The following is a 13,936-nucleotide window of genomic DNA, read 5'->3' on the forward strand; positions in this document are numbered from 1 at the left end:
TAATTACAGTATTTTAATAAATTAGTCGTTATTAGCAAAACCCGTTGTTATATGTTCACTGTCTAATAGTGCGCCTCTTCCCTGCTCTGGCCTCTCTTTAATCTTCGCTGCTGCATGCTCGGTCTTGTTGCTCACTGACGTACTGCAGCAGGCTGATTCACTCAACATGATGTCATTCCATATGTCCTCCCTTCTGTCCGGTGTTTACCTGCGTCAAGATGCGCAACGACAGCGGAACTTAAACTACTTCAACTTTCACAATAAAGGTTTTCTTACAAAATCAAGGCTAAATATTTCTATTTGCCTGATAAGATCTTAACTTAAACTTAATACAGTGCTGCCACATAGTGTGAAATGATTCTTATTAGTTTTTATGGCTGGTTGATATTGTAAACAAAAAAAAGATTGCTAAAGAAAAAGAACTGTGAAGCCAAACGAGAGCCTAGCTATGGTTTTGTGGGGCCTTAAATAGAATTTGACATCACCCAAGCTGACCACATCTTGATTGAATTGAAGGTTTGTTTGATGATTCTGTTGATCTTATATTACTGATAAGTATTTATGGAAACATTACTTCACGCTTCTCTCTTTTCTTTTTAGCCCCAGAGGGATAAATCCTTTTGGTAATAGAATAGAATAAAATAGATCTTTGTAGTCACTGTTACAAGAAAAATGAAACATAGTTTGGCATTCTCTGTTGGCACATGTAGATTTACATTCAGATTGTTTTAGCATAGGAGAAGAGATAAAAATAGACATAAGTTTAAGGGCACCTTCTCAGGGAATGTGTGTGACACACAATAACGTTAGTATCTACACAGTAACACAGGCATTTACACACACACACGCACACACACACACACACACACACACACACACACACACACACACACAAATCTACTTGCAAGTACAGTGTGCATGAATGTGATTCCAGGTCTGACAGTGAAAATGATAACATCAGTAGCATTAAGTTGTCGGTCTATTAACACACTTATGATTAATATTTTGAAAATATTTAATAATATGCTGACAAAAACACAGGCGCTGGAGGTGGTGGAATTGAAGATGTTAACACGTCAATTGGGCGTGACCAGGACGGACAAGATTATAAATGAGTACATCAGAGGGAGACTTTGAAGTGAGTGGTTTGGAGACTGCATTGATTGGCGCCGAAGGTTAATGCTTTTACTTTTGAAGGACACCGGAAGCTATGTGTTCCGCCGCAGTTAGCCTGACGTTTTCTCAGTCGGCGAGTTCACACACAACTACTTGGCAGAGGAATGCAGCACTCGTAGCCAGCCGTACTGTAAGTATCTGTAGTAGAAATCCCTTCACTTTTGTGTGACTAAATATATGCGTTGTTGTCAGTATTTGAGTTACTATGAATCCTTTTCTTTGTCTTTATTAAGCGCTGTGTTTCTACGGGACGCTAATGTTAGCTTCACAGCTAAGCTAGCTGGTTTCCGTCGTCGGGATTCCCTTTATTTCTTTCCTTAAATTCTTTAATCAGTGTTCAGATTGTAATAAGTTAACACGACGATCCCGTTTCACGAGTTTACCTTTGTGTTTGCTTTAAATAGGTCTTCCTTTGTGCCGTTTTTCTTTTATGATGGAAAAGTGCAATATAAACGTCGCAATTTAGCATCTTTTTAAAGTCATTATCTGTGTATTGTCAGTTAAACATTGATTCATTTGGCTCGTAGTTTGTTATCTAGCCAGTGAAAGGTAACATAGTTGGTTGTGTAGTCCCTTTAATTGAGTCGGAGAGCTGATCCTGGGAAGGACATGATGTAGTAGGACTGGTATGCAGAGGTCTGACATCAGCTAAAAAGTCTCCAAAGCAGCGTTGACTCCAAATAAGGATGAAGAAGCCCTAAAGTGCTAACACTGTCTTATCACTTCCTCCATACTCTGTACTCTGTGGTGTCTGTGGCCTCTGTGTCACATATCCACGTTTAAGTTATTTTTTTATTTTTTGGCTGCAGGAAATCTGAAGGCGTTACTCCCATCATCATCATCGTAAGAGTCAGCACACCATGGCTGGCTTCAGGCAAGAGGATGTTGAGTTGTACTACGAGATGGGAGAGGAGCTGGGGAGGTAAGCTTTGTGGGCCTGTTTTAAAACGTTTAATTGAAAGCATTATATGTGAAAACCCTGCTTTCTTCTTCATTGCTGTCCTATCCAGCCGTTGTGCTGTGTGCTTCAGTTCATCTGAAAGTGTAAGAACACTTTTTTTGCATTTGTAAGACACATTTTTTAAGTTGTGTAAGCGATGAGTTTTCAGCTTATCAATGCTTTCCATAATTAAAAACAGATCTAAATGTGAAATGCTGCTTGAGATGGATTTTAATGCCAGGTTGGGACTGATCTGAACAGGGCTAGATATTTAATATGTGTGAACAGCACTGTATTAAATGTCATCTTTAATTCTTTTCTGCTGTGCTGGATAGTTTGTGAATGAGTCATCACATTTTTGGAGATGAAACACAACTTTCTGGCTTACCTTTTTTTTTTTTCTGCAGTAATGCAGCAAAAGTGTGACGTCACTGCCTCTCAATGTGCCCTTGCACCTCTGCTGTAGTGTAAGAGATGGGGATGGTGTGTGTGTGTGTGTGTGTGTGTGTGTGTGTGTGTGTGTGTGTGTGTGTGTGTGTGTGTGTGTGTGTGTGTGTGCAGATACTAAATGGATCTAAACCACACTGTTTTATTTACAAATGTCTGTTTTATTCTATGTGGAATAAAACAGAATTTTCTTGTTTTTAGTTGTGTTAATGATTGTTTTGTTGTGCTGACAACACACTGTTTTGCTTTCTTGAGCTTCAGTCAGAGATTTTAACTTCTGTTTGGATAACAGACATTTAATTTAATTCTGGATGGAGCACTTTCAGTGGCAGAAACTTTTTGTCACTCATCCAAGTAACTTCTTCAGTTCAGTCTCTGCTGACTGCAGATTGCAGTACCACTGATTAACAATGGGCTGTGAGGTCAGTTTCATGATCATTGATCAATGCCCAAGAGTACCTTTGTTAGGACGGTGTTCTCTCTGTGTTGTAGTGTCCTGATGACACATTTGTGCTCTAGTGGATGATGAGAGTCAAAACCTTAAATGCTGATCCGTGTGCGTTGGTTTACGGTACACGTCGACTTTTAACTGTGCCCCATTACTGATGGAAATTTCACAGTCTAAGAAGGCTAGCACAGCACAGTTGGATCAGGCTTAAGCAGTATTTACACTTGTAGGCCAGTGGCCAGTGACTCTTTCAATGATGAGGATGTACACATCCTGGACAGGGAACATTTATGTGAAAATGGAAAGACCATCTCGGAATTGAGGAAGGAGCTCAGGGTACATCTTTCACCATGTTACAATGCTGTGATTGCAGGCCATTGATCAGTGGCCATGATAATATGCACATCAATGATCATGAAACAATTGTTAATCAGTGGTGCTAGTTTTGATCATCATCATGTGCGGTTTGTTGGTGAATTTTGGCTCATGCTTCTTCACTATGTTGCTTTAGTTTATTGAGACATTGGACATTCATTTATCACAGCTGTCTTGAGGTCTTTTCACAGCATTTCAGTCTGGTTGAGATGTCAGTTTTAATTTACTGTGGCAACACCTTCATTTTTTTTCAGTCATTCTGTTGGAGATTTGTTGCTGTGCTTGGGGCCATGTCCTGCTCCATGACCCAGTTTCAGCCAAGCTTTAGCTGTTGGACAGATGGCCTCACATTTGACTCTAGAATACGTTGGTATACAGAAGAGTTTGTGGTTAAGTCAGTGACTGCAAGGTGCCCGTGTCCTGTGGCTGCATTACAAGGCTGGATCATCACCCCTCCACCACAGTGTCTGACAGTTGATGTGTTGTGTTTGATTTTGCTATATGTTGGTGTGCATTATGGCCAGATATCTCCACTTTGGTCTTGTATGTCCAAAGCAGATTGTTTCTGAAGTCCTGTGGTTTGTTCAGATGCAATTTTGCAAACCTAAGTTTTGCTGCCATGTTTTTGGTTTTTTTCCCAAAAATTTAACAAACTTTAACATTTAACATGTTAACTGAGCTCTCTAGAGTCTGAGATGTAGTTCTTGCGTGTGTTTTGCAGTTTACTTGAGCGTTGAATGGTCTGATGTTAGGGTGAATTTGCTAGGATCTAAACTTCTGGGATGACTTAATCCTAAAGATCAGCAAACTCCCAAAACGTCTGCTTTTATAGAGGTCCTCACACTTACTGTTGATTGGTTGATCAAGTACATTTGATGACCCTCTTAATTCCTATGGAAGCAGAAAGGGTGTGCTTTGTTTGCCATAGGACTAGGGCTGCCACGATTAGTCGACTAGTCACGATTACGTCGACTATTAAAATCGTCGCTGACTAATTTAATAGTCGACGCGTCGTTTGAAGCTTTGTAAGATCCCAAAAGACGCAGGAATAAGTAGTAGGATTTAAGAGCCACCATTCTCCCGAATTTCCACCCGGACAACAAAATTGAAAAACCATATCGCAGAATTCATAGCGCGACCCAGCCAATTCCAGTTTTCAACAATGGCGGCAGCTACTTAGTTTTAATATCACTCTTATTTCTCTTTTAACATATTTTCAGGTGAGAATGTAGCCGTGTAAACTTCAAATATCTGAGCCGACCGACACATCGTTTTCAAACCCCCGCGGTCTTTCACTACTCGGGTTAAACATGATATACAAGTCACTTTGATAACTTAAAAATGTTATTTTTTGGCTTTTTCAGTGTTTTATTTGTTCGTGAGTAAATTGGTTTGACTGAGATTAAAGTTATTAGATTAAATTAAATTTACCTTTATTAATCCCTCGGGAGGGTTCCTCTGGGGTTTTCACACAGCTGAATAAACATCAAGCAGAAAACTAATTAAAGAAAGTGTGAGACGGTCGAGAGTTTACGCCAGAGCCCGGTTATATTCTAGATAGCAAGGAGCAGACGGCAGAGTTTCACTCCACCGAGGGAGCTCGTGCCATACTACCCGGCTTTCTTTAGACCGCGAAGGCCGGGTCCTCAGGTGGAAGCAGCCTCTGAATTTGGACACCCCCGCTGTTTCCGGGCTGGTGTTCTGGGAATCCATCCTACCCGACAAACCATCCTACCCGTTGTTTCTGCGCATGCGCACAACACGAAATTAAGTGGCGAACCATCCTACCTTTGTGAATGTGACCTACAACCATAATTTAACAGCTAAATTTAGTGGAAAATTGTCCTACCTTTGTGAATATGAGCCAGAAGCATACTTTAACGGCTAAAATTAAGTGGCAAATCATCCTACCTTTGTTAATAAGAGCTAGAAACATACTCTGACGGGTGAAATTAAGTGCCAAACCATGCTACCTTTGTGAATGTTACCTATAAGCATACTTTAACGGGTAAAATGAAGTGGCAAACCACCCTGGCTTTAAGAATATAAGCTACAAGCATACTCTGATGGGCAACATTAAGTGGCAAACCGTCATACCTACTTAAATTTGTGCTGGAATTACTCTGTGACTGCAGAAATGTGCATAAACTACCTACGGTAGGACGTTTTGCCAAAGTAGGATGGTTTGTCAGAACACGGGTCAATAATAACGGTGACATTTAACGTACTTTATCCGATAAATAAACACTGTAAACTGTATTTATCACCCCCCCCCCCAACAGCCCTTTTGAATGTCTCTCTAAATCTGAGGTCTCAAGGTTGGCAAGTATGGCCACAACACCTCACTCACTCTTGGAGCACTTTTTTGCCACATGTATCACAAACCACGTCTCAGCTGTTTGTGGAAGTAAAATGCGTCCGCACAATTACGCTCAGCCATTGTTGTGAGTGCGCACACCAAGGGGCTGCGAGACATTTATACAGCCGTATTTCGCACATGACTATGAAAGGCGGAAGAGGAAGTAGTTCCTTTGAATGTAGACGATCTGAATGTTATAGTTTCTTTCCACTGTGTTCCTGTTAATGATAAACTATAAATTTACTCTAAATTACTAAAATATCGATATTTTAATGTGAGAATCGATTCTAGAACATAAATGATTGGTATCGGAGGAATCGATATTTCAGGATCGATCCGCACATCACTACTGCTCAGTTGTCAACAATGGTGGCAGCTAGTTAGTGTTAATATTACTCTTATTATTCTTTCTGGGTCACAAAATAAACGTTTAACATATTTTCAGGCGAAAATATCTGCTCAGTTTATCAAGACATCACATATTTTCAAAAGCGCTCCGACGTTTTGTGCTCCGACGTGGGTAACGGACGTCTCACCAGCTCGATAGCTAGCCGGAGTTCAAGGCTCACTAGAGCCGTGAGAACACCGGACTCCCGGCAAATCGTTTTCAAACCCACCGCTGTCTTTCGCTACTCAGGTTAAATATATATAAGTCACTTAGACAACTTAAATATGTTATTGTTTGGCTTTTTTTTGTATTTTATTTGTTCCTGAGTAAATCGGTTTGGCTGAGATTGAAGTTATAGTTTTTACACAGCTGAATAAACGTCAAGCAGACAGCTGATTATCAGCTGTCTGCTCTGTGTAACACTAGATACAACTGAGGTTATTAGCTAACAGCATTTAGAGGTCTTTGCTGATAAATATCTATGATGATAGACAGACATGCAGTGCCTTCTGCTTAAGAAACATCTTTTTTTTTTTCCCCCATCACAACATGAGGTAGGAGAACATTGCGTTGACATCTCTCTGATCTTTCCTCTCTGCAGCGGACAGTTTGCCATCGTCCGTAAGTGCAAGGAGAAGAGCACAGGCATCGAGTACGCAGCCAAGTTTATCAAGAAGCGGCGGCTGTCGTCCAGCCGGCGGGGGGTGAGCCGCGAAGAGATCGAGCGCGAGGTCAACATCCTGCGCGAGATCCAGCACAGCAACATCATCACCCTGCATGACATCTTTGAAAACAAGACGGATGTGATCCTGATCCTGGAGCTGGTGTCTGGAGGAGAGCTGTTCGACTTCCTGGCAGAGAAAGAATCTCTGACTGAGGAGGAGGCCACGCAGTTTCTCAAGCAGATCTTGGATGGCGTTCAGTATCTCCACTCCAAACGCATCGCTCACTTCGACCTCAAGGTCAGCACTGAGGGGAAACTTGAGGGGCTCTTATACAGCGGTGGTAGATGACATGTTGGTGAGAGCAGACAAACACGGCTGCCCTGATTCTTTTGGGCTAAAAACATGGTAAAATATATTTTGGGCTAAATATCTTAACATTAATGAAATCATATTTTCAGGGAGGACTACTCTCAATGGGGTTAATGTACTAATCTCATTTTTGATAGCTAAAAGTTAGACATAAGCTTCTAATAAAGGAAAAGACTACTAATCTTTATCAATAAAGATACGGTGACCAAAGCCTTTAAACTGTACTGCAACATTTAACTTCACGAGGATAGAATAAAAATCGTATAATAGGATTATTTCTGTATTATTTTAGTTGGTGGATGATGGCATGTACAGGAGCAAAGCTTATTTTTATGGACTTGTATGCAAGCTGCTGACAGTGGTGATAAAATGCAAGTGTCACGGTTCAAAAGCTCAAGTAGAAAATGCTGCTTTGTCAGTGTCTAATGTCATCGACTCGCCCTCCTCCTCCTTTCAGTGATATAGTTGTTTTGTTTTTTTCTCCATTTTTTTTATCTTTCAGCCTGAGAATATCATGCTGCTGGACAAGAATGTCCCCAACCCCAGGATCAAGCTAATAGATTTTGGGATCGCTCATCAGATCAAAGCAGGAAACGAGTTCAAGAACATCTTTGGAACACCAGAGTTTGTTGGTGAGAGCCCGTGGCCTCCTAAATATTCACTTCCAGCCTTGTGCCAGATTGTTTCCATGCAGTGAGTCAGACCCTGTGAGAGGGTGATCGTGGCTTCAGATTACATCTGCTTTGAATTAAAGGGCTCATTCCTGTGTTTTACAGCACCAGAAATAGTCAACTATGAGCCACTTGGACTGGAGGCAGACATGTGGTAAGATACCAACCTGTTTTTTTTTTTTTTTGTTTGTTTTTGTTTTTTTTTTGTTTCCCCCCCCCCCACTTTCTGAAGCTGTGGTTTAACCTAACAGTTTTTACTGATCTTTATTTATCCTCTCGTCTCTGCAGGAGCATTGGTGTCATCACGTATATTCTGTGAGTGAAGCTTATAGTTTGTAAAAAAACAGAAACCACCTGATTCTTCAAAACGGGCTCTAAAGTAAAGTTTCTGACTGGTTACAGGTTGAGCGGTGCCTCGCCGTTTCTGGGCGAGACCAAACAAGAGACGCTGACCAACATCTCAGCTGTCAACTACGACTTCGATGAGGAGTATTTCAGCAACACCAGCGAGCTGGCGAAGGACTTCATACGCCGTTTGCTAGTAAAGGATCCTAAGTAAGAATATCTTTATGATTTTTATCCAATGCTTGTTGATGTCACAATTCCAGAAATGTATTAGCTATAGCACATTGTTGTCGTCTGCTGTGATGAGCTTTTTTCTAGACTTGCAGAATTTTAACTTTTGCTTATTTACCTTGATCAATCAATCAGCGGTCGCTCAGCTGCAGCGGGAAGATAAAAAATTCTTAAATACGTAGTGTAATGATTGTAGAACATGCAGAAACTGAAAAAATGCAGCACACTAAATCAACAAACACGCGCATGGTGAATCTCTCTCTCTCTCTATATATATATATATAGATATATAGATATATAGATATATAGATATATAGATATATAGATATAGATATATAGATATATAGATATAGATATAGATAAATATATCTATATGAATGTACAATTTGCATAGAATATTTGTATACTTCATGCAGATGCTGGCACTCACAGTGCCCTGGTCTTCAGCATTTAACCAACACTAATGGATTTTCTTTTGCAGGAAAAGAATGACCATTGATGACAGTCTTGAGCACCCCTGGATTAAGGTTTGCAGTTTAAGTCTTTGTTTACATCTTTATAGATTAAACATTCAGTGAAGTGGGAAAAAAATTGAAGAACTTCATGTGAAATTTCACATCTGATAATCAGGCCAACTGAAAATATGACTCTTTTTACTCCCATCTTTTGGTTCTTGTCATCAAATTCTTGCTCGTTTTTCAGACCTGTACCTTTTTACCTCTTCAGGTCATTAAGAGGCGGAACGTACGCCAGGAGGACAGAGATCACAAGACTGAGCGCCGGCGCCTGAAGACTACTCGTCTCAAGGAGTATACCATCAAGTCCCACTCCAGCATGCCTCCGAACAACACCTACGCCAACTTTGAGCGCTTCTCCCAGGTGCTCGAGGAGATTGCGGCGGCTGAGGAAGGCCTGAAGGAGTTGGAGCGCAACCAGCGCTCTTGCCGCGAGGACGTGGCAGCGCTGCTATCGATATATGAGGAGAAGGAGGGGTGGTACAAGGAAGAGAACCAGAGCATCTCTGGCGACCTGAACCACATCCGCCAAGAGCTGCAGCGCACGCAGACGCAGCGCAAGAAGTGCCAGGAGGACGCGCGGGTCACTATGCAGTCGGCCAACATCCTCAAGCGCAAGTTTGGGCGCCTGGAGAACCGCTACGAGGTCCTGGCCGAGCAGGTGGCCTCCGAGGTCCGCTGGGTGGAGGAGCTGGTGAAGTCAATATCGGCAGAGAAGGACGGCCTCAGCTCTGGCAGCACGCCGTGAGCGGCGCTGACATCCAGCAGTGAGGGTTTCATCATCAAGCTTTCATCTTGCCTGTCGTCTCTGCTCGTGCACTACACAGCGGAGTTTGAGAGGGTCAGTCGTCATCATAAGCTACGCCGCCGCTGTCGCCCATCAGAAAGGGAAAAAATAAATAAATAAAAATCCTACTTTTATGTCACGTTTGAGAGAACAAGAAGCAGAGAGGCAACATGTGGAAGCCATTCCTCTTTGAAAAATCATTCCTGTGTCAATGAATTTATTTAGATTTTTACTAATTTCATGTACTGTAATTCAGCTGTTTGCTTGTTTTGGGGTTGTTTTTGTTTGTTTGTTTTTGTTTTTTTTTGTTTTTTTTACACAGAAATGAATTCATTTGTTTACTTGGTTATTATTATACCTGGTTATTATTTTAAAAATTGGTCTTAACTTCCTGTTGCTTTAAAAGCCTTCACTCTCCAATCATCTGTTCCCGCCTCAGGTCACATGAGAAAGCTTCACAATATTCGGTGTATAGTTTCAGGTTTGAGGCATTAGGTGGTATTTATTTTTTGCCTTTTTACATTTCAAATGACTTTAAAATTCATATTTGGGACGTGTAACTATAAATTATGCAAACCCTCAGCACAAAATAAAAGTTTTAGGGCTTTATTTTAATGTCTGATTATTATTTTTTTAAGTTTATTGAACATTTCTGGGAAAAATAAACAGATTACATATCAAACAGAGGCAGTTTTTAGACTTTAGGGTTAGTTTTTCACAAGTTACATTAACAAAGGTTTTGGGGTTTGTTTTTTTTGTGCACCTCAGACATTTTAATGCAAAAGAAATCACCAGCAAAGTAGAGCAATAATTATTTTAATCAGTTTTATTTCAATCAGAGACTTTGCAAATGTTATTTCTTATCTTTTCCTTTGTTTTGCTCAAAGTCAAAATAGTCTGGAAGAGAGTCTCTGTTTTACCTGTAATTGGTATCAAATTACATGTTTTTTTCCCCAGTAAGTGTCCCAGGAAACAATTTGTAAGTTGTTGTTTCTTGAATGAAATGGAGCAGTGGGAAAACCAGATCTGGGAATGTATATACTCGTCTTTGCAGTGCCTGTAATCTCATTGACCTTATTGCCTCTGTGAGCACTCATCCGTCACCCAGTGAACATCATCTGCTCAGTGTCTTAAAACGCAGTGACTTTTGCACAAGCAGCCTTGTAAACCAAATAGTGTGCATGGAAACTCCGTACGTATGCTCTAAATCCCTGCGCACCTTAAATGCTCCATCGATGAGTTCCACATTCAGCCGACACATTCCACATGTACAGCATAGAAGGCATTGTTGTATAATCTGTAGTATTTTTCTGTAGAGAAATGTATCCATTTGCACCTATGAGTGTAGAGGAATTTTAATGTATTTTAATCTGTCTGTTGATGTAAGAAAGAGCTGTAAAGCATCTGTCCAGACTCGTTTCAAGCAAATAAAAGTGACACTTCAACCAAAGCTTACCTGTGTGTAGATTATTATTCATTTTATCACGCTAGCACAACACCATGATGCATTCAACATTACAGGAGTTAAATCGCTTAAAGTGAATACCTTTTTTTTTAAAATAAAATGTCTTTTCTTTTTGAGAAACTTAAAAATTACAGTGGGGCAAAAAAGTATTTAGTCAGCCACCGATTGTGCAAGTTCCCCCACCTAAAATGATGACAGAGGTCAGTAATTTGCACCAGAGGTACACTTCAACTGTGAGAGACAGAATGTGAAAAAAAAAAAATCCATGAATCCACATGGTAGGATTTGTAAAGAATTTATTCGTAAATCAGGGTGGAAAATAAGTATTTGGTCAATAACAAAAATACAACTCAATACTTTGCAACATAACCTTTGTTGGCAATAACAGAGGTCAAACGTTTACTATAGGTCTTTACCAGGTTTGCACACACAGTAGCTGGTATTTTGGCCCATTCCTCCATGCAGATCTTCTCGAGAGCAGTGATGTTTTGGGGCTGTCGCCGAGCAACACGGACTTTCAACTCCCGCCACAGATTTTCTATGGGGTTGAGGTCTGGAGAATGGCTAGGCCACTCCAGGACTTTCAAATGCTTCTTACGGAGCCACTCCTTTGTTGCCCGGGCGGTGTGTTTTGGATCATTGTCATGTTGGAAGACCCAGCCTCGTTTCATCTTCAAAGTTCTCACTGATGGAAGGAGGTTTTGGCTCAAAATCTCACGATACATGGCCCCATTCATTCTGTCCTTAACACGGATCAGTCGTCCTGTCCCCTTGGCAGAAAAACAGCCCCATAGCATGATGTTTCCACCCCCATGCTTCACAGTAGGTATGGTGCTCTTGGGATGCAACTCAGTATTCTTCTTCCTCCAAACACGACGAGTTGAGTTTATACCAAAAAGTTCTACTTTGGCTTCATCTGACCACATGACATTCTCCCAATCCTCTGCTGTATCATCCATGTGCTCTCTGGCAAACTTCAGACGGGCCTGGACATGCACTGGCTTCAGCAGCGGAACACGTCTGGCACTGCGGGATTTGATTCCCTGCCGTTGTAGTGTGTTACTGATGGTGACCTTTGTTACTTTGGTCCCAGCTCTCTGCAGGTCTTTCACCAGGTCCCCCCGTGTGGTTCTGGGATCTTTGCTCACCGTTCTCATGATCATTTTGACCCCACGGGACGAGATCTTGCGTGGAGCCCCAGATCGAGGGAGATTATCATGGATTTCTAGTGTGGTTCCCCAGCTGCACCAAGGCCGATCAGCAAGCACTCCAGCGGGTGGTGAAAGAAGCTGGCAGAATTATTGGAACAAGTCTGCCAGAGATCAGTAATATCTTCCCCACTCGCTGTCTGAGGAGGGTGCACAGTATCCTGCGGGACCAACATCACCCTGCGCGCCACCTTTTCCATCTGCTGCCCTCAGGGAGAAGGTACAGGTCTATACAGGCCAGAACATCCAGACTGGCCAACAGCCTGTATCCACAGGCTGTGAGGCTCCTGAACTCTCTGCCCCCCTCTCACGGACAATAACCATATCCAACTTCTTAATTGCAATGAACTGGTCTGCATTGGTGCATCATATCTTTATTCTCTTCCCCCTCCTGCCCCCCCCCCCTCTTTCTTAAATCGATAACTATCATATCTGATATCATATCTCACAGTACAATAATATTGAATGGGTTGCATTGTTGTATTTTGTCATGTTTCTCAGGTCTTTGTCTGAATTTCTACGAACATTATTGCTAAGGATTGTCTTATTGCATTGGAGTCACACTGGGTTAAATATGTACACTTGGGTTTTAAGGGGTATTTATTATTTTCTTCTTTTTTTTGGGTTGTATGGAAGCCCCAAACACAATTTCATTGTTCTTGACAATGACAATAAATAAATAAATACTAAATTATCAGTGGTCTTGTATGTCTTCCATTTTCTGATGATTGCTCCCACAGTTGATTTTTTCACACCAAGCTGCTTGCCTATTGTAGATTCACTCTTCCCAGTCTGGTGCAGGTCTACAATACTTTTCCTGGTGTCCTTCGAAAGCTCTTTGGTCTTGGCCATGGCGGAGTTTGGAGTCTGACTGTTTGAGGCTGTGGACAGGTGTCTTTTATACAGATGATGAGTTCAAACAGGTGCCATTCATACAGGTAACGAGTGGGGGACAGAAAAGCTTCTTACAGAAGACGTTACAGGTCTGTGAGAGCCAGAGATTTTCCTTGTTTGAGGTGACCAAATACTTATTTTCCACCCTAATTTACGAATAAATTCTTTACAAATCCTACCATCTGAATTTTTTCCCACATTCTGTCTCTCACAGTTGACGTGTACCTCTGGTGCAAATTACTGACCTCTGTCATCATTTTAAGTGGGGGAACTTGCACAATCGGTGGCTGACTAAATACTTTTTTGCCCCACTGTATGTCCATAATTATCTGGACTATGACAAATTAGGTTTTGTCTCTGCCTTCAGCTTTGCATTTGATAACTGAAAATCATGCTGTGTTGGGCTGAAGTCATCGACCCATCATCAATATAAACACCAGCAGTCATGCATGCCCATACCATAATACCGCCTCCACCATCGCTGAAACTTGTCTGAGCCCCTCTCTGTTTATGCTCCAGGAAAAACCATGAGGTCTAGCTCAAACTTAATGCTATCCATCCCATGGACTCATCTCAAATCTCGTGGTGATAGAGCCTTCTCTGTGGCAGGTCCCAGACTTTGGAATAGTCTTCCCCTAAATATTATATTAATA

The 13,936-nt window shown here is 41.4% G+C and overlaps 1 protein-coding gene across 1 annotated transcript; it reads left to right on the top strand.

The window, feature by feature from the left end:
• The first annotated feature begins 1,202 nt into the window (after positions 1-1,202).
• dapk3 (death-associated protein kinase 3) lies at positions 1,203-11,169 on the top strand. The gene is made up of 9 exons (XM_085438977.1): positions 1,203-1,306; positions 1,986-2,098; positions 6,735-7,095; positions 7,670-7,799; positions 7,944-7,992; positions 8,127-8,153; positions 8,241-8,393; positions 8,896-8,941; positions 9,141-11,169. Exons 2-9 carry the CDS (start codon positions 2,037-2,039, stop codon positions 9,675-9,677), a joined length of 1,365 nt encoding a protein of 454 aa, XP_085295103.1. The 5' UTR covers positions 1,203-1,306; positions 1,986-2,036; the 3' UTR covers positions 9,678-11,169.
• Positions 11,170-13,936: the final 2,767 nt, after the last annotated feature.

The sequence above is a fragment of the Copadichromis virginalis genome, linkage group LG18, assembly GCF_057382275.1.
Source record: "Copadichromis virginalis isolate Kocher_CV1m ecotype Utaka linkage group LG18, C_Virginalis_male_GT1.1, whole genome shotgun sequence".
In the NCBI taxonomy this organism is placed as follows: Eukaryota; Metazoa; Chordata; class Actinopteri; order Cichliformes; family Cichlidae; genus Copadichromis; species Copadichromis virginalis.

Coding starts and splice junctions, on each gene's coding strand:
- dapk3 (XM_085438977.1), top strand. CDS start 2,037: ATGGCTGGCTTCAGGCAAGAGGATGTTGAGTTGTACTACGAGATGGGA. Junction 7,096..7,669: donor TCGCTCACTTCGACCTCAAG/GTCAGCACTGAG, acceptor TTTATCTTTCAG/CCTGAGAATATCATGCTGCT. Junction 8,942..9,140: donor TTGAGCACCCCTGGATTAAG/GTTTGCAGTTTA, acceptor TTACCTCTTCAG/GTCATTAAGAGGCGGAACGT.